Genomic DNA, 19145 nt, shown 5'->3' with positions numbered 1-19145 from the left:
GTAAGCTTTTTTTCTTAGTTTTATTATTATATACCGTTCTAAATCGAAGCTGCTTCTATCGTCCAAATATAAAAATCAAAAGAAGAGATAAGGAGTTTATTTAATTTTTTGAGGGGACGAGATAATAAATCTGGTAGCCGGTTTGAAGAGGACACACCGGCCCACACGACGCCCCCCACCGCCCTTCCATCCAGCTATAAAACGAAACGCGGCTGCTTCGGCAAAGCCACCCTCCGTTAGGATACCATACGTATACGTACGTACGTACGTAGTTGGACGCTGCGGCCTCCGGGGCTCCCCGTCGGCGAGCAAGATGGCGGCGGCGGCGGCCGAAGGTCTGGAGCGAATCAAGAACGAGTCCGTCGACTTGGTGAGCCAACCTTTGCCCTTGTCAACTTTTGCAGCCTATAATGCAAGCGAGTTCTTGTTTATTTTGTGTGCTCTTTCATCTCTTCAGTTGTTATGTTTTACAATACAGATATCAACACATATACTAGCGTAGATCATTAGCGAAACCTACTTACTAATTCTAATGGAGAAGATGTAAACGTAGATCCAATCTTGTTCTGTGTATTAAACCCCATTATCACTTCACGGATCGTTCATGTAATAACCAAGATGCATCGATCTGGCGGCGCTTTTATTGTTGGCTTCACGGGCGAGCTGAGAGGCACCGCACCGTTCGTATTGGGTTTCTCTCTCCTTTTTTTTGCACTTTTTCGTGATCTACAACCACCTCGCGCTTTTTGCCATCTAATCTGATCGATGCTACTATTGATTAGCCGTCTCTATCCGAAGATGAGGGTTTAGTTAGTGCATGCGAATCAAGTTGTTTTCTTGGCTAATCTGTGCGTGCGTGCATCGCAGGAGAACATCCCTGTGGAGGAGGTGTTGGAGAATCTCCAGTGCAGCAAGGAAGGCCTCACCTCCAAGGATGGCCAGGACCGCATGGCCGTCTTCGGCCCCAACAAACTCGAAGAGAAAAAGGTTCGGCTAGCTCTTGATTTCGTTGCTTAAATTTATACCATCTTGGTTACGATTTCTATTCTAACGACAATGGTGTGCGCTGTGCAGGAGAGCGAGATCCTAAAATTCCTGGGGTTCATGTGGAACCCGCTGTCGTGGGTGATGGAGGTGGCGGCCATAATGGCCATCGCGCTGGCCAACGGCGGCGGCAGGCCGCCGGACTGGCAGGACTTCGTCGGCATCATCGCGCTGCTCCTGCTCAACTCCACCATCTCTTACATCGAGGAGAGCAACGCTGGCAGCTCGGCCAAGGCACTCATGGCCAACCTCGCCCCCAAGACAAAGGTGCTCCGCGACGGAAAGTGGAGCGAGCAGGACGCCTCCATCCTCGTGCCCGGCGACATTATTAGCATCAAGCTCGGCGACATAGTCCCGGCTGATGCGCGCCTCCTGCTCGAGGGCGACCCGCTCAAGATCGACCAGTCGGCGCTCACGGGCGAGTCGCTGCCCGTCACCAAGAACCCCGGCGACAGCGTCTACTCGGGGTCCACGTGCAAGCAGGGCGAGATCGAGGCCGTCGTCATCGCCACCGGCGTGCACACCTTCTTCGGCAAGGCGGCGCACCTCGTCGACAGCACCAACCAGGTCGGCCACTTCCAGAAGGTGCTCCGCGCCATCGGCAACTTCTGCATCGGCGCCATCGCCATTGGCATGATCGTCGAGGTCATCGTCATGTACTTCATCCAGCACCGCCGCTACCGCGACGGCATCGACAACCTCCTGGTGCTCCTCATCGGTGGTATCCCCATCGCCATGCCCACGGTGCTGTCGGTCACCATGGCTATCGGCTCCCACCGGCTGTCCAAGCAGGGAGCCATCACCAAGCGCATGACGGCCATCGAGGAGATGGCCGGCATGGACGTGCTCTGCAGCGACAAGACGGGCACGCTCACCCTCAACAAGCTCAGCGTCGACCGCAACCTCATCGAGGTGTTCGCCGGCGGCGTCGCCAAGGACGATGTCTTGCTTTTCGCCGCCATGGCATCCAGGGTGGAGAACCAGGATGCTATCGACGCTGCCATGGTCGGCATGCTCGCCGACCCAAAGGAGGCCAGGGCTGGCATCCAGGAGATGCACTTCCTCCCCTTCAACCCCGTCGACAAGCGCACAGCGCTCACCTACCAAGACCTCGCCGATGGGACATGGCACCGCGTCAGCAAGGGTGCTCCCGAGCAGATCTTGGAACTGTGCAACTGCAGAGAGGATGTCAAGAACAAGGCGCACGCCATCATCGACAAGTACGCCGAGCGCGGCCTCCGGTCCCTCGCGGTAGCCAGGCAGGAGGTGCCGGAGAGGAGCAAGGACAGCTCCGGAGGGCCATGGGAGTTCATCGGTCTTCTGCCGCTCCTCGACCCGCCCAGGCACGACAGCGCCGAGACGATCAAGCAGGCGCTCAATCTTGGCGTCAACGTCAAGATGATCACCGGCGATCAGCTGGCCATCGCCAAGGAGACGGGCAGGAGGCTCGGCATGGGCACCAACATGTACCCCTCGTCCGCCCTGCTTGGCCAGAGCGTCGACGAGTCCATCGTGTCACTCCCTGTTGACGAGCTCATCGAGAAGGCCGATGGGTTTGCCGGTGTTTTTCCCGAGCACAAGTACGAGATCGTCAAGAAGCTGCAGCAGATGAAGCACATCTGCGGGATGACCGGGGATGGGGTGAACGACGCGCCGGCTCTCAAGAAGGCCGACATTGGCATCGCCGTGGCCGACGCCACCGACGCCGCCAGGAGCGCATCGGACATCGTGCTCACCGAGCCAGGGCTCAGCGTCATCATCAGCGCCGTGCTGACTAGCCGTGCCATATTCCAGAGAATGAAGAACTACACCGTGAGCATTCTCCCAAACTCATTCGCATTCTACGCAGTATTTTTTTGTACAAATAGCTCTGACAAATTCCTTGTGCCCGTGTTGTCAATGAACTAGATTTACGCGGTGTCCATCACTATCCGTATAGTGGTAAGTCAAATTGTTCTGAACTTATTAACCACTCTTATACTGGTACGTACAGTAGGTATGTAGATTGGACTTGATTTAATCCGTTTTCTGCTGTCGAACTGAACTGCAGCTAGGGTTTATGCTGATCGCACTGATTTGGAAGTTCGATTTCTCGCCGTTTATGATCCTGGTCATTGCCATTCTGAACGACGGTGGGTCTCGACTCTCAACTTCACTATGCCAAACATGTTAAAGTCCATTACTCATTTGTTTTGATTGATTTGCTCAACTCAGGCACAATCATGACCATCTCCAAGGACAGGGTGAAGCCATCCCCACACCCAGATAGCTGGAAGCTGCCGGAGATCTTCATCACCGGCATCGTCTACGGCGCCTACCTCGCGGTGACGACCGTGGTGTTCTTCTTCGCCATGACCAGCACCGACTTCTTCAGCGTAAGTGTTGTTCCAATCCATGCCATGTCTAATTCCTCCAAACTAGACAAGATATGGGCGTGGCTCATGACAAGATGCTGAATGTTGCTGTTTCCAAACTACAGGAGAAGTTCAACGTGCGTTCGCTAAGGGGTAACAAGGACGCGATGATGTCTGCCCTCTACCTTCAAGTGAGCATTATCAGCCAGGCCCTCATCTTCGTCACCCGGTCGCGCCGCTGGTGCTTCCAGGAGCGCCCGGGGCTCTGGCTCTGCTTCGCCTTCGTGGTCGCGCAGATCGTAAGCCCACCCCCACCCCGGCCTCACTGCAACAATGGAGTGTTTTCGTTTCATCTGTAACTGCAACTCAACCATTATATTGCTGTTGTTGCCTCTGCTTACAGATAGCCACCGTCATCGCCGTGTACTGCAACTTGCCATTCGCGCACATCAGAGGCATCGGCTGGGGCTGGGCCGGCGTGATCTGGCTCTACAGCATCATCACCTTCATCCCCTTGGACCTCTTCAAGTTCGCCATCGGCTACGCGCTCAGCGGCAAGGCATGGGACACCCTCTTCGAGAACAAGGTACGTACACACGGCTGTGATGATCCATCTTTCTAGGTAAACTTCAAATGCTTTTTAGGTGATCCCGGCCGACGGCCTAACATTTGTGGCGAACAAACAGATCGCCTTCACGAACAAGAAGGACTACGGGAAGGAGAAGCGGGAGCTGCAGTGGGCGACGGCGCAGCGCACGCTGCACGGCCTGCCGACGGCGAACCCGGACAGCACGCCGCAAGAGAGGAGCAACTACGGCGAGCTCTCGGAGATGGCCGAGCAGGCCAAGCGCCGGGCGGAGATGGCGAGGCTGCGCGAGCTCAGCACGCTCAAGGGAAGGGTGGAGTCGGCGGTGAGGCTCAAGGGCCTCGACGTGGAGACCGTCGACAACCACCACTACACTGTATGATCCATCCGAGGGACGGCCGTGGTGGCGGTTTGCCTCGTACTCGTTGCACATTTTTAGGAGCGGTGCCGAGGGAACATCGCCCTGCCTAGAATTTTCGTTTTGGTCGTCGGATACATATGTTTTTATTAGTGGTCTATCTATATATATATTCTCTTCAATTATTCAGAGACGGTGTCCAGTTTGTATCAGGTCAGTTTGGTGAATTTTTGATTTATTGTAAATTGGTCGCTACAAAGTTGGTTTATAGTTTCAACCCATTGGCATGGGATAGACAGAATAGTCATTTACACCAATCAATAAAAGAAAATTATACCGCTTAATCTGACTATTACTAGTAATCTTCATATGATAGGCAGTTACTTATTCCTGTGTGAATTATATTCATATGTGCCCGTACTCCTCGTATTTGTTTGTCTGCTGATGGCCTTTTTCAGTTTGAACTGATGACTTGCAGTCTGAGCTTCTGAGGATTTTGGATCTAACCCAAAACTATCTGAATCTAGTGCGGTAAGCATGTTCAGTCCTTTTACTGCTGTAATCGTCTCTCTAATGTGTTGATTTGTTGGTTCGATCGTTTATTGGACTCGTTTATGACAGTTTCTGACTCTGATAGTTGTCGAACGACATGTTCGCACAAATGAACCCTTTGCTGACAACGCTACTTCACGCCCCTACTCAGACTGCTCCTTTTGGTGGTTCACAACTTTTGGTGGTTCACAAGGATTCGTTTGTGATCACTATGAATTTTGTTTTTTGGCTATTTCTACAGATTTTAACTTCATGTGCAATATGTAGAAACAGAAATTTGACGGGTGGTAAAATGGGGCAGGGGGGAAACCCCTTTTGACCCAAAAAAAAATGTCGGCTGGTAATGTTGATATCACCAAGTTTATTGAAATCATTAGTGGATTATACCTCCTTCAATATCCCTTAAGGGCAAGATGAACAACCACTCCTTGAACAACTCGACTGGTTTTTCATTTCAGTTGATCAGATCTCGATGTACCGAAATACGGACTATGGTTATAAAACCCCTAGCTCCTCCTATATCTGACCATGTTCCATGTGCGACCTTGACAAATTCGTCAAGGCTCTTAGACTGTGTTGGTTGTGGTTTCAATGGACCGATCGGCGTAGGTTGGTTTCGACATCCCTTGTGATGACAAAGACAAGTATCTTTTCTATGCGGCGACGACTATTACTATGGGAGACGGAGGGTTGATAAGTTTCTGGTTTGCCCCTTGGTTATAAGGGCAAAAGCCGAAGGACATTGCACTGGGCATCTTGGCCATCTCCAAACGCACTAAATCAAGTGTCTCCAAGGCTTTGGCAAACAATGATTGGGTCAGTCGTATCGACATGCAGGATGGCCTTACTGTTGACCTTATTCAATATTTTTTAAATTTATGGAACAAGGTCCAAGAGGTGCAGGTGATGGTCGGAACTAAGGATACCATTCGATGGAAATTCACTACGGATGGGTGCTACTCTGCCGCCACAGCTTACATAATACAATTCGCGGGATTGATAAAGTCAAATTGTGGTCTCTGTCAGTTGTGCAAAAGAGAACCAGAAACGACGACGCATCTGATCTTCAAATGCCGCTAATCTGTTAGGATTTGGGAGGTGGCCTATGCATGGCTGGGGATGCAATCTCACGTCAATTCCTGGTCTACTCTTCCATCGGTGGCAGGGTGGTGGAACGAACATGGTGGGATGGTAGGAATCAACAGGAAGGCCTATAATTTTTTTAAGATGTTAGTCTGTTGGACACTATGAAATAAGAGAAACGTGAGAGTTAAGGCCTATAATTCTTTGAAGATGTTAGTCTGTTGGCACTGTATGTGAGAGTGTTTCGCAACAAGGCCTCCTTACCCTCACACGTTACTGTGTCGATCAAGGCGAAGGCGAAACTCTGGGTGCTTGCAAAGGCAAAATTTCTGGTGAACATTTTGCCGGAAGAGTGATCCCATTGTGTTTTTGTTTGATCTTTGTGGTCATGTAACAAAGGGACTTTGTTCTCTTTTTTTATTTAATGAGATGAGGCAAATCTTTTGCTCCATTTAAAAAAAATGTTTCAAGAGTTTTTGGCCGTCTCATCCACGTTTTACAGGCAATCCAAACTTGCTGTGCTACTCCAGTTCGTACATCATCAACAATTAAAGAGAAGAAACTTCGTTACGAGCTTAAGAAGTGGAGAAGTCTATCTCCAAGCCAAGTTTGCTTTAGGATAATTGTAACCGCGTCCTTCTCCAAGCTAAATTTGCTTTTGAAGTGCAACAGTTTACTAACAGACTACTCTCTCTGTTCTCTCTCTAGCTCATCACAAATCCTAGTAACTTGATGCTATTTTTCAAGGTACGTGTGGGAATTATGATCGTGTTTCAACCAAAATACGTTTGTAAATTCACCTGCTTTGAACAGATGTACCGAAGTTGTGTTGTCTACTCCCTCCGTTGACAAACATTCTTATTTTGATTGTCAATATGGATCACATACGGACTGAAATGAGTGAACAAATACTCTAAAACATGTTTATAACTCTATATACATCCGATTCAGGGAAAAGTTAAAACATCTTATATTTATTACTCCCTTTATATATAAACTAATATAGGATACTTTAGAGAATTGTTTCAACTTGTGTGGTCTATTTGCATTGTGGCACCCCCAATGTTAAGAAATTGTTTCAACTTGTGTAGTCCATGTGCATTGTGGCACCCCCAATGTTAAAGAACCTATATCCGTCACTGGCACCAACTATAGTCGGCTCACGGTGGATTGTTGTACGCGCCCTAAGAAACCAGTGCGAGGAACGGAGTGAAGTTTCAGGAATAACGAATAGAAAGTAAACAAGTGCTTAGCCAAATACAGAAGTAAACGAGTAAAAGACGAGCGCCCCTGTTTGTAGATTAGTGCACAATAACAATAATAAATATTCTTATACACCTAGCTGACACTATCCAGAAGTTCGATGATGGGGAAAAACTGACTCCAAAATAGACGCACTTAACATGACAACACGACAATAGCAGGTTTTAACAAATTTTGTTCCAACATCCCAGGAAGTAGCATCTCCTAGCCATGGTTGAAGGACTGGTACACCGGAACCTGCAACATTAAGAACATGCCCGGTCATTAAGAAAGATGACATGAAAATAAAGTTGTTGTCTGTTAGAACCAACAAACATTTCACGTAATAATTGAGATCATCATTGCTGTTTGGCGTATACATGAGCAACTGTTTTGGCAAGCAATATAGCGAAATCAAACATTTATATGAAGAGAGCATTATTATTGCAAGGGAACAAAAGAGAAACAGGTTGGATCCAGCAGCAAACAAAATACCACCAAACAACATTGTTACTCCCTCCTTTCAGAAATAATCCTATACAATGTTTTGGATATTTCAACATGAACTACGTACGGACTGAAATGAGTGAACAAACACACTAAAACGTGTCTAGATATATCTGATTCTGAAAAAGTTTAGAACATCTTATATTTGTGAACAGGGGGGGGGGGGGTATTTCTTGCCAGATTGCTTGAGAACCTTTCAAGCTTCAAGGGAAAAGCTTTATCAAGCTACCCTTGTTCAGGACGGGGTCATAACTCATAACCACTACTGCCACTACCAGTGCTGCCTTGGGCATGACGGCGAAGACCTCACTGTTATAAAACATTCCCACCCTGCTTGGATGCAATGAGCATAACAAACTGCTACCAGCCATATTAAGCCAAGTTCTGTAAAGGGCTAACAGCATGCAATATATCGGTTTACATCTGATTCGCAAAAAAAAGTTAGAAGATCTTATATTTGTGAACGGAGTGCATTTTAGAACCCAAAACAAAATTCGCTACCTTGCATAATTAGAACACATACTTAGAAAACTTAACCTGGATATTATCCTTAAATACTGAAACAATGATATGCAAGGTCAGCAGAGTCATATAACTGGCTTACCTGAGAAATCACATGGCCAAGATTGTCGTAGCAATGGGGATACATCATTGCTGGGGTAGGCCATTGTGGGTAAACAGTAGTTCCAGAAGACCCCATCGATAAATCAGGTTGACCAAAGTACACAGGAGGTTGGTTTCTCGGCATGCTAGGAGACTGCATATAACCGACACCATACTGCATAAACTGAGGCACAGCAAAATTGAAGGCGCCTGGGCTCACACCATAATCAGGCACGGGGGGCCTAACATACCTGCAGAAGAACACATTGATGGTTTGTAATCTCAACATTAAGACCCCATGGTGGCAGCAAAATTTAATAGGTGCACATGCTGACCTTTTGTAGTTACGATCGTAGTCAGGATCACTACGATCTTTTTCAGCGTCCTTAAAAACAGCAACCCTGGAACGGCTATTGAACGTGCAGCCCTTGTTCTCATCAACAGAAGGCTCAACATTCACCGGTTCATTTCTGGCAATGGACAGAGCTCCAAAATCACTTGGGCCTACGACATCTGCAGGAATGGAACCATTGAAAATGCGCGCTCGTGCCTTATTGTAATCATCTATCCTCTCTTCAACAGTTTTGGCCGCACCATTGTTGGTTCCAGCACCATATGCACCATTTTGGGAAGCTTTGGGCCTTTGACAAATGACAAACTTAAGCTTCTCTGCTGCCTCAATATCATTTCTTGCTTGTTTAACGGGAACTTCTGATAAAGCAATGGCTGGATATTTGCTTTCAGGTGTTTTTCTCGCAACTATCCTGCTATTAGAACCATCAACTAAGCTATCTGCTACTGTAGTCTCTAAACCATAATGTTGTGCAACACGATGAGCAGCACAGCGGAGGTAGGAAGTTGGAAAATGCTGGAATTCAAATTCATGCAGTTGATGATTCTGCATAAATTTCTGTATATCCATTTCCATCCGCAAAACTGTTGTAGAGGAGAACAAAAATGATTATACGGTAATAGGTAGACAATGACATAAATACATGTACAAAAAAGCCAGAATATCTGAACACATAAAAGTACAGTGCAGCTTAACTGGTAGAAATAAATACATAATAAAGTGGACAGAAATTGTAATGACCAGCAATAATCTTACAATCTACAAACTGACTCCATAAAACACAATCAGGCAACTTCAATACACTGGTTACAGCACCTATGTTAAGGTATTTCCCATGTGAGAATTCATGCAGCAAGTTGAACCATGTCGTTTTTGCAAATACCACTAGAGAATGTAAGAGAACTGAATGAATTGAAAAAAAAAACTTAAAACAAATCACATACTCAAATTCAGGTAGATTTCTATACTTGTGGACAGAGATATGATGCTATCGCAGTAACAGAGTTTTTTATTTGATTTTAATGTACTCCCTCCGGTCCTTTTTACTCCGCGTATTAGATTTGTGTCAAGTCTGACAAAATTTATATTAATAAATATCAACATCTACAATATGAAATGTATACACTATGAAACTAAATTTCATAATGAATCTAACATTATTGATTTGGCATTTTGAATGTTGATAATTTTTTCTATAAATTTGGTCAAAGTAGAGATACTTTGACTGCGGACAAAACTTATATGCAGTATAAAGCATTGACGGAGATGTAAACTTAGACACCACCCTAAGCTGTGCATGTGCAGAGCCATAAGTGAGGCACTCAGGAGAGGAGAGTACTCCATCCAGGACTGTAGATTTCTGCTAAAACTCAGAGGGCAAAGGTGCACACCAATCACAGCAAAGGACGAGTTTGGACAGGAAGTGGACATAGAAAACAAAAGGCAGGAAATGCTAGGCATAAAGAGAGCTAAATTGGCCCTAAATTGCATATACTGGATTTTGTTCTACTCTATCATCCACATAAATTGAAAAGGAAGGAAATGAGGCACATATAGTTGTAAAACAGCCGCAGATAAAGGATAGATCAGCTGCAGCCTGCAATTGAAAGAAGCTCATCCCCATGACCTCATTGAGATGTTGAGAATTGCAGATGAAGATCACTAATCACCAGCCCCCCTCCCTGAATCATTTTCCTAATTACAGCAGCGACTTGTGCAATAGTGGCTATCTCATCATTGTCTGTACACCTAACAGGATACAGCTGGTTTATCAAGACACAGGAATACTGGTCCAAACCATGAGTCTAGAGCTACCGAAATAGCAGCCACTTGTGGAGTTCAGAATATAATATCTAATGCAACTCTAATTGCTATTTGGGTAGAGAAAAGTGGAAATGCGGTATGTCAGGGATAAATAACAATTAGAATAGCAGGCACAGGGCGTTTCTAGAGAAGTTTAGAATCACATAAGCATGCATCTGCACATTATTATCAGCAATAGTCACATATACTTGACCAATATCAACCAGAGCAAACTACTAACTGCGTCAGTATTGTTCTCTAGCCCATGGAGAGTACAACATCAGCACAATCAACATTGTAGTATGTAGCAACAAGGAAGCGCAAGCCAGCACTCTTCTAGCCTATGAGATAGACATACTGGCGGAATTCGATTCGATTTAGCCCGAATTGCAGAGCATCAATTACATCATCTATCTCCGAGCTACCTCAAGCATGGGAAGAATCCAGCCCCCAATTCCACACCAGATGGCAGATGCTATGGCATACACCAGGAAACGAAGCCCTCCCTAGAAGCTAAACACGAATCGTCGAATCCAATCATAAATCACACCGCACATCGAAACGCACCCACCGCGAACGACACATCCTGTCATCACGAATTAAAGGCAGGACAGCGTAACCCTAGCTGCGCGAGGACGACAGAGATAGGGAATTGCCGAAAGAGATAAGGTTGCGATGCAGACGTACCCATGAGGCGGTGGCGGGGGTTGTCGAGCGCCTCCACGAGGAACGGGTCGACGTGGGAGGCTACCCTGTCGTCCACCTCCGTCGCCTCCCTCGGCCGTCCCTCGTCGGCGGGAGGCGAGGACGGCGTCGGCGGCGGGGCGGTGGCGGCGGCGGAGGAGGAGGAGCTCATCGTGCGCGGCGAGGGGAGGGGTGGTAGGGGTAGGCGGAGAGAGGGGAGCTGCGGCCGGGTACGGCGACTCGCCTGCCTCTCCCTTCCCCTCCCGCTTCCCGATCCCGAAGTGGCTGCGCTGCGGAGAAGGCGAAGCGGAGCCCGAGAGGAGGAGAGAAGCGGGTTCCCGACGCGACCACGGCTCCGGATTTTTCTAAACGCCGCGTGGGTCCCGTCTCATTCCGCGGCTGGATGCCTGGATGGGGTCGGATTGTGGTCGAGGAAGCTTGATTTCGACCGTTCGTGCAGGAGCTGCCACACGGTGCGCCGTCCAATCCTACAAACCAACGGACTCTCAAGATTCGTCAACTGTTAAAAAAAATGTACAGGGTAGCTTATTCGAATTTCAGGTCAGTCCATTTTGAAAATAAGTAAAAGTAGTCCCGAAGATGAAGAAGGAGGTTGTCGATGTCGGGGAAGAAAATCCTCACTATCTATCTTAGGATGACGAATGGGTGCAAGTTCGTTGAAGAAGCACCCCCACTTTCGGGCCCTTGGAATCGGGGGTGTCCAGGCCCGTCGGCCTGCGGCCCCAGCGCAACGCACTGCACATGCCCGATTCAGCCTGGCGGCGGGCCCAGCAAGCAAGATCAAGCGCCGGAGGATCATTGTCGAGGACCGCACGAGGCTGCTCGTTATAAGGGCGCGTCCCGAGGCCCTCGCGGAGCGGGCTCGTCAAGGGCGACCAGGCACGGTCTCGTGACCATGCATCTTCACGTGGGTGACGCAGGCTGTGCACGCAGCGCAGGAGCGGTGCTAGCGGGCACGGAGAGAGAGGCTTTCCACTTTCGTGCTAAGCTAGCGGGGCCAGCTGACGGACTCCCAAAGCAACCCCCAAAAGCTTCTCATTTGGTGCAAGAGGACCAAGGCTTTGGGCTCGGCAAGACGGAGGTCACCCCCGAGCGCACCAACGCATCATGGCGAAGAGCTTTAGCACGCGAAGACCATCTTTATCAGGGCAAGCTGCAGCTTGACCCCTTTCAAAATGGTCGTTGTGGCAACCCTTTTTGCCTAGTGTGTGTTTTGCGGGGGAAGAGGACCAAGGCGAGTATAGAAGAGAGGCACAGCCTCTGTAGAAAGGATCCATCATCTCCTTTAGGGCAACAACCCACCTTGTACACTCTCTCTCTCTCTCCCACAAGCAATCCACACAAGCAGGAGTAGGTTTTTACACCGCAAGGTGGCCTGAACCTAGGTAAATTGCGCGTGTATTCTTGTTCATCTGGCTTAGCTCGAGCCATCGGAGAGTCATCGTGAAGTTGAGAGGCAGAACAAAGCAAGAGAGCGAGCGCACCCTAGTGCTCGAACCTTTCTGGGTCTGCGGAGCCCCGATTCTGACATTTGGCACGCCAGGTAGGGGTGCGCAGCCGTACTCCAGCTTCAGTTTCATCTCCAGCTTCACCGACCCCATGGCCAACGCTTGCCGCGCGCGCCCCGAGCGCTCGGTGACGGACGGCCGTCATCGACCCACCAGCGTAGCGGCCACCACCATCGTCGTCTGCGCCGCCCAGGAGCAACAGGGCTCCCCGCGCCCCCCGGTGCAGCAAGGCGGCCGCCTCGCTGCGTCCCCCACAGCTTATTCCTTGGCCAGTGTCCATATAGGAGACTTGAACGCGTAGGACGTGTTGCTCATAGCGAGCAAACTGCTCCGCCACCGCCCGACGGACGGAGGCTACGACGCCTGGGCAGACCACATCGTCGAGCTTGTCACCATCGTGAGGAGGGCCCTGGCGCCCTACGTCCCCCGGCGCCAAAAGCGGGGGGCTCGACCAGCGAGCCGCCTCCGCCGCTGCACGGCGACTCGCTCAGCCCACAGCCCGAGGGGCCCGCGCGGGGTCCACCTCGCGTCGTACTCCTGCTCCTTTGGGTCCCGGTGACTGGCTTTGGGCCGCCGTCGAGCCCCTGCGGCGGCGTGCCCGAAAGACTCGGCGGACGTTTTCTGCTCACCACAACGAGTGCACTCACAACATGGAGGACCGCGGGGCAATCAGGTCTTCCCGCAGTGAGCGCGCCATCCAGCGCCAGAATTGCGTCGCCCGCGCCGCCGGGTGGGAAGGTGACTACGGCAGCGACTGAGGGGATGACCTCAGGAACCACCCTCACTAGGGCCGGCGCGACCAACCTTGCAGTGACAGCGGAAGCAGTCTGCCTCAAGAAGACGCTCGACGCGGGTGGCCACGTGCCACGCATCCTGCCACCACGGTCACGGGCCCCAGGGGGAAGGGTATCGCAGTAGACGCTAGTATCACGGGCCTCACGCCCCAAACCAGCGCCCTCCTCCCTTCGGCATAGGAGTCCGCGTCGGGCGCCCTCGTCAGGCCGGGCTCCCGCCTGGAGCCGCCTGGCTTGGTCGATGTGACAAAGGGGTGCCCGGGGACCTCGTGGAGGCGCGCCCTCGCGCGCGCCCCCACGAGCCGAGAATGTAGCGCCAAGCGCCAAGGGCACAGGGCTTCGCCGCTCAAGAGATCAGCAAGATGCAAGAGGTGTGGGCCATGCATGCCTCGCGAAGCGTCGGGCCCCTCTGGCCCATGAAGCCTCACGAGCCAGAGTGTTTTATGATCATTTTATAGCAACTTTACATCATTTTTTGGGACTAACCTATTGACACAGTGCCTAGTGCCACTTGCTATTTTTTCCTTCGCACAAAATCAATATTAGATGAAGTCCAAATGCCACGAAACTTTACGGAAAATTTTTTAGACCAGAAGGATACTTGGGAGCCAAGAAGGAGCAGCATAGGAGGCCCAAGCGGCCCAGTAGACACCAGGGCGCGCCCACGGCCCCTAGCGCGTCCTGGTGTCTAGTGGGGTCATCGGACGCCTCCTCCACCGCCTATGAGCTCTATAAATACCCCAATATTCAGAAAACCCTAGAGAAGTTGACGAAAAATTGTTTCAGCCACGCAAGTTCTAGAAGCCACGAAATCCAATCCAGAGCCCGTTCGAGAGAGGAACACGATCACAGAGGGGTTCATCATCCTCACTGGTGCTCCTTCGAGGATGCGTGAGTAGTTCATATCAGACCTACGAGTCCGTAGGCAGTAGCTAGATGGCTTTCTCTATCATTTTGTTTCTCAATACAATGGTCTCTTGGAGATCCATATGATGTAACTCTTTCTTTTGCGGTGTGTTTGTTGGATCCGATGAATTGTGAGTTTATGATCAGATCTATGAAAACATATTCATGCTTGATTATTATACCCTCATATTTCTTCTCCTATATTTGATTTTTGTCTGGCCAACTTGATCTTTTATCTTGCTATGGGAAGAGGTGCTTTGTGATGGGTTCAATCTTGCGGTGCCCAATCTCAGTGACAGAAAGAGACTTGACACGCATGCATCGTTGTTATCAAGGATAAAACAATGGGGTCTATTCCTACATGAATAGATCTTGTCTACATCATGGCATCGTTCTTAAGGCATTACTCCATTTCTCCATGAACTCAGTACACTAGATGCATATTGGATAGCGGTCAATGTGTGGAGTAATAGAAGTAGATGCAGGGAGAAGTCGGTGTACTTGTCTTGGACGTGATACCTATATACATGATCATTGTCTTGAATATCGTCATAATTATTTGATCTTCTATCAATTTCCCAATAGTAATTTGTTTGCCCATTGTTTGATATTTTCTTGACAGAAGCCACTAGTGAAACCTACGAGCCCGGGTCTACTTCACATCATCTATTTGCAATCTCTATTTTGCTATTCGCGTTTCTATTTTATTTGCCCCTTTATTTTCATATCTATATCATAAAAAAATACCTTGTTGCATTTTATTTGCTAACACTCTTATTTGCATCTATCATTCTATCCTTACTTTACCCACGAGAGATTGACAACCCCTCCACGTGTTGGGTTGCGAGGGTTTGCTATTGCTACCTCTTGAGCTTCCGTTGGTTTTTCCCTTGAAGAGGAAAGGGTGATGCATCATAGTAGCAGTAAGTATTTCCCTTAGTTTGAGAACCAAGGTATCAATCCAGTAGGAGTATCAAGGCAAGTCTCCAAAGTACCTGCACAAAACACAAGCAAACTTGCACCCAACGCTACAAAGGGGTTGTCAATCCCTTCACGGTTATGTGCAAGGTGAGATCTGAAGGTGGAAAGTGCAACAAAGTAAAAGTGTAAAGCTGAAAATATGATGTGAAGTAGACCCCGGGCCATAGTGTTCACTAGAGGCTTCTCTCATGATAGAAAGTATTACGGTGAGTGAACGAATTACTGTCGAGCAATTGATAGAACCGCGCAAAGTCATGATGATATCTAAGGCAATGATCATACATATATGCATCACGTCCGAGACAAGTAGACCGATACTTTCTGCATCTACTACTATTACTCCACACATCGACTGCTATCCAGCATGCATCTAGTGTATTAAGTTCATGACAAACGGAGTAACGCCTTAAGCAAGATGACATGATGTAGAGGGATAAATTCATGCAATAGATATAAACCCCATCTTTTTACCCTTGATGGCAACAACACGATATGTGCCTCGCTACCCCTTCTGTCACTGGATGAGGTCACCGCACGGTATGAACCCAAAACCAAGCACTTCTCCCATTGCAAGAATTATAGATCAAGTTGGCCAAACGAAACCCACAACTCGAAGAGAATTACAAGGATACGAAATCATGCATATAAGATATCAGAGGAGACTCAAATAACATTCATAGATAATCTAATCATAAATCCACAATTCATCGGATCTCGACAAACACACCGCAAAAGAAGATTACATCGGATAGATCTCCATGAAGATCATGTAGAACTTTGTATTGAAGATCCAAGAGAGAGAAGAAGCCATTTAGCTACTAGCTATGGACCCGAAGGTCTATGGTGAACTACTCACGCATCATCGGAGAGGCAATGGTGTTGATGAAGAAGCCCTCCGTGTCCGAATACCCCCTCCGGTAGGGCACCAAGACGTGCCCCAGATGGGATCTTGCGGAGACAGAAGCTTGCGGCGGCGGAAAAGTATTTTCGTGGCTCTCTTCCGTGGTTTCAGATTTTTAGGGAATTTATAGGCGGAAGAACTAGGGCAGGGGAGCCACAGGGGGCCCACAAGCCTGCTAGCCCCCCCCCCTTGGCCGGGCCTGGGTGGCTTGTGACCTCCTCCAAGGTCCCCTGCCTTGGTTCTCAAGTCTCTTGCGTGTCTTCTGTTATGGAAAAAATCATTTCGCAGGTTTTATTCCGTTTGGACTCCATTCAATATTCTCCTCTGAAAAAGGTCAAAAACACGGAAAAAACAGGAACTGGCACTTGGCACTGAGTCAATAGGTTAGTCCCAAAAAAGATACTCCCTCCATTCCTAAATATAAGTCTTTTTAGAGATTTCAGTAAGGGACTACATACGGAGCAAAATGAGTGAATCTATACTCTAATGTATGTCTACATACATCTGTATGTAGACTTTTAGTGCAACCTCTAAAAAGACTTATATTTAGGAACGGAGGGGGTATAAAATAGCATATTCATGCATACAAAACATCCAAAGATGACAAGATAATAGCATGGAACCATCAAAAATTATAGATGCGTTGGAGACGTATCAAGCATCCCCAAGCTTAACTCCTACTCGTCCTCGAGTAGGGAAGTGATAAAGACTGAATTTTTGATGTGGAATGCTACCTAACATATTTGTCCTTTGTAACTTCTTTCTTGTGGCATGAATGTTCAGATCCGTAAGATTCAAAACAATAGTTTGCTATTGACATGAAAACAATAATACATCAAGCAAACTAGCAAGGTAATCATGAACTTTCGAAATAACAATGCCAAAGAAAGTTATCCCTACAAAATCATATAGTCTGGCTATGATCTATCTGTTGGAATTATGCCCTAGAGGCAATAATAAATATAGTTATTATTATAATTCTTGTATCAAGATGATCGTTTATTATCCATGCTATAATTGTATTGAATGAAGACTTAAATACATGTGTGGATACATAGACAAAATACTGTCCCTAGCAAGCCTCTAGTTGGCTAGCCAGTTGATCAAAGATAGTCAGTGTCTTCTGATTATGAACAAGGTGTTGTTGCTTGATAACTGGATCACGTCATTAGGAGAATCACGTGATGGACTAGACCCAAACTAATAGACGTAGCATGTTGATCGTGTCATTTTGTTGCTACTGTTTTCTGCGTGTCAAGTATTTGTTCCTATGACCATGAGATCATATAACTCACTGGCACCGGAGGAATACTTTATGTGTATCAAACGTTGCAACGTAACTGGGTGACTATAAAGATGCTCTACAGGTATCTCCAAAGGTGTTCGTTGAGTTAGTATGGATCGAGACTGGGATTTGTCACTCCGTGTGACGGAGAGGTATCTCGGGGCCCACTCGGTAATACAACATCACACACAAGCCTTGCAAGCAATGTGACTTAATGTAAGTTGCGGGATCTTGTATTACGGAACGAGTAAAGAGACATGCCGGTAAACGAGATTGAAATAGGTATACGGATACTGACGATCAAATCTCGGGCAAGTAACATACCGAAGGACAAAGGGAATGACATACGGGATTATATGAATCCTTTTCACTGAGGTTCAAACGATAAGATCTTCGTAGAATATGTAGGATCCAATATGGGCATCCAGGTCCCGCTATTGGATATTGACCGAGGAGTCTCTCGGGTCATGTCTACATAGTTCTCGAACCCGCAGGGTCTGCACACTTAAGGTTCGACGTTGTTTTATGCGTATTTGAGTTATATGGTTGGTTACCGAATGTTGTTCGGAGTCCCGGATGAGATCACGGACGTCACGAGGGTTTCCGGAATGGTCCGGAAATGAAGATTGATATATAGGATGACCTCATTTGATTACCGGAAGGTTTTCGGAGTTACCGGGAATGAAAAAAAGAGGAGGTGGGAAAAGGGGGAAGGACTCCTCCTTCCAAACCTAGTTGGACTCGGTTTGGAAGGGGAGGGTTCCCCCCTTTGGCTCGGCCGACCCCCTTGAGGGTCCTTGGACCCCCAAGGCAAGGCTCCCCCTCTTCCCCCTATATATACGGAGGTTTTAGGGCTGATTTGAGACGACTTTTCCACGGCAGCCCGACCACATACCTCCACGGTTTTTCCTCTAGATCGCGTTTCTACCGAGCTCGGGCGGAGCCCTGCTGAGATAAGATCACCACCAACCTCCGGAGCGCCGTCACGCTGCCGGAGAACTTTTCTACCTCTCCGTCTCTCTTGCTGGATCAAGAAGGCCGAGATCATCGTCGAGTTGTACGTGTGCTGAACGCAGAGGTGCCGTCCGTTCGGCAGTAGATCGTGGAACTGATCGCGGGACGGTTCGCGGGGCGGATCGAGGGACGTGAGGACGTTCCACTACATCAACCGCGTTCACTAACGCTTCTGCTGTACGGTCTACAAGGGTACGTAGATCACACATCCCCTCTCGTAGATGGACATCACCATGATAGGTCTTCGTGCGCGTAGGAAATTTTTTGTTTCCCATGCGACGTTCCCCAACAGTGGTATCAGAGCTAGGTTCATGCGTAGATGTCTTCTCGAGTAGAAAACAAAAGTTTTTGTGGGCGGTGATGTGCGTTTTGCTGCCCTCCTTAGTCTTTTCTTGATTTCGCGGTATTGTTGGATCGAAGCGGCTCAGACCGACATTACTCGTACGCTTACGAGAGACTGGTTTCATCGCTATGAGTAACTCCGTTGCTCAAAGATGACTGGCGGGTGTCAGTTTCTCCAACTTTAGTTGAATCGGATTTGACCAAGGAGGTCCTTGGATGAGGTTA

General features: G+C 48.3%; 2 protein-coding genes across 2 annotated transcripts; one reads left to right on the top strand and one right to left on the bottom strand.

Annotated features, from left to right (window-relative positions):
• The first annotated feature begins 247 nt into the window (after positions 1-247).
• LOC123442553 (plasma membrane ATPase-like) lies at positions 248-4686 on the top strand. Its single transcript, XM_045118633.1, has 9 exons — positions 248-370; positions 868-987; positions 1075-2856; positions 2953-2985; positions 3095-3176; positions 3259-3419; positions 3524-3697; positions 3802-3984; positions 4085-4686. The coding sequence occupies exons 1-9, from the start codon at positions 314-316 to the stop codon at positions 4364-4366; spliced, it is 2874 nt and encodes a 957-aa protein (XP_044974568.1). The 5' UTR covers positions 248-313; the 3' UTR covers positions 4367-4686.
• A 2557-nt stretch (positions 4687-7243) lies between these two features.
• LOC123442546 lies at positions 7244-11686 on the bottom strand. Its single transcript, XM_045118620.1, has 4 exons — positions 11172-11686; positions 8665-9265; positions 8331-8580; positions 7244-7477 (listed from the first exon to the last, which is right to left on the bottom strand). The coding sequence occupies exons 1-4, from the start codon at positions 11338-11340 to the stop codon at positions 7445-7447; spliced, it is 1053 nt and encodes a 350-aa protein (XP_044974555.1). The 5' UTR covers positions 11341-11686; the 3' UTR covers positions 7244-7444.
• Positions 11687-19145: the final 7459 nt, after the last annotated feature.

Source organism: Hordeum vulgare, chromosome 1H (genome assembly GCF_904849725.1).
Source record: "Hordeum vulgare subsp. vulgare chromosome 1H, MorexV3_pseudomolecules_assembly, whole genome shotgun sequence".
In the NCBI taxonomy this organism is placed as follows: domain Eukaryota; kingdom Viridiplantae; phylum Streptophyta; class Magnoliopsida; order Poales; family Poaceae; genus Hordeum; species Hordeum vulgare.
The sequence above is the reverse complement of the archived record's forward strand: the minus strand, read 5'-3'. Positions and strand labels throughout refer to the sequence as shown.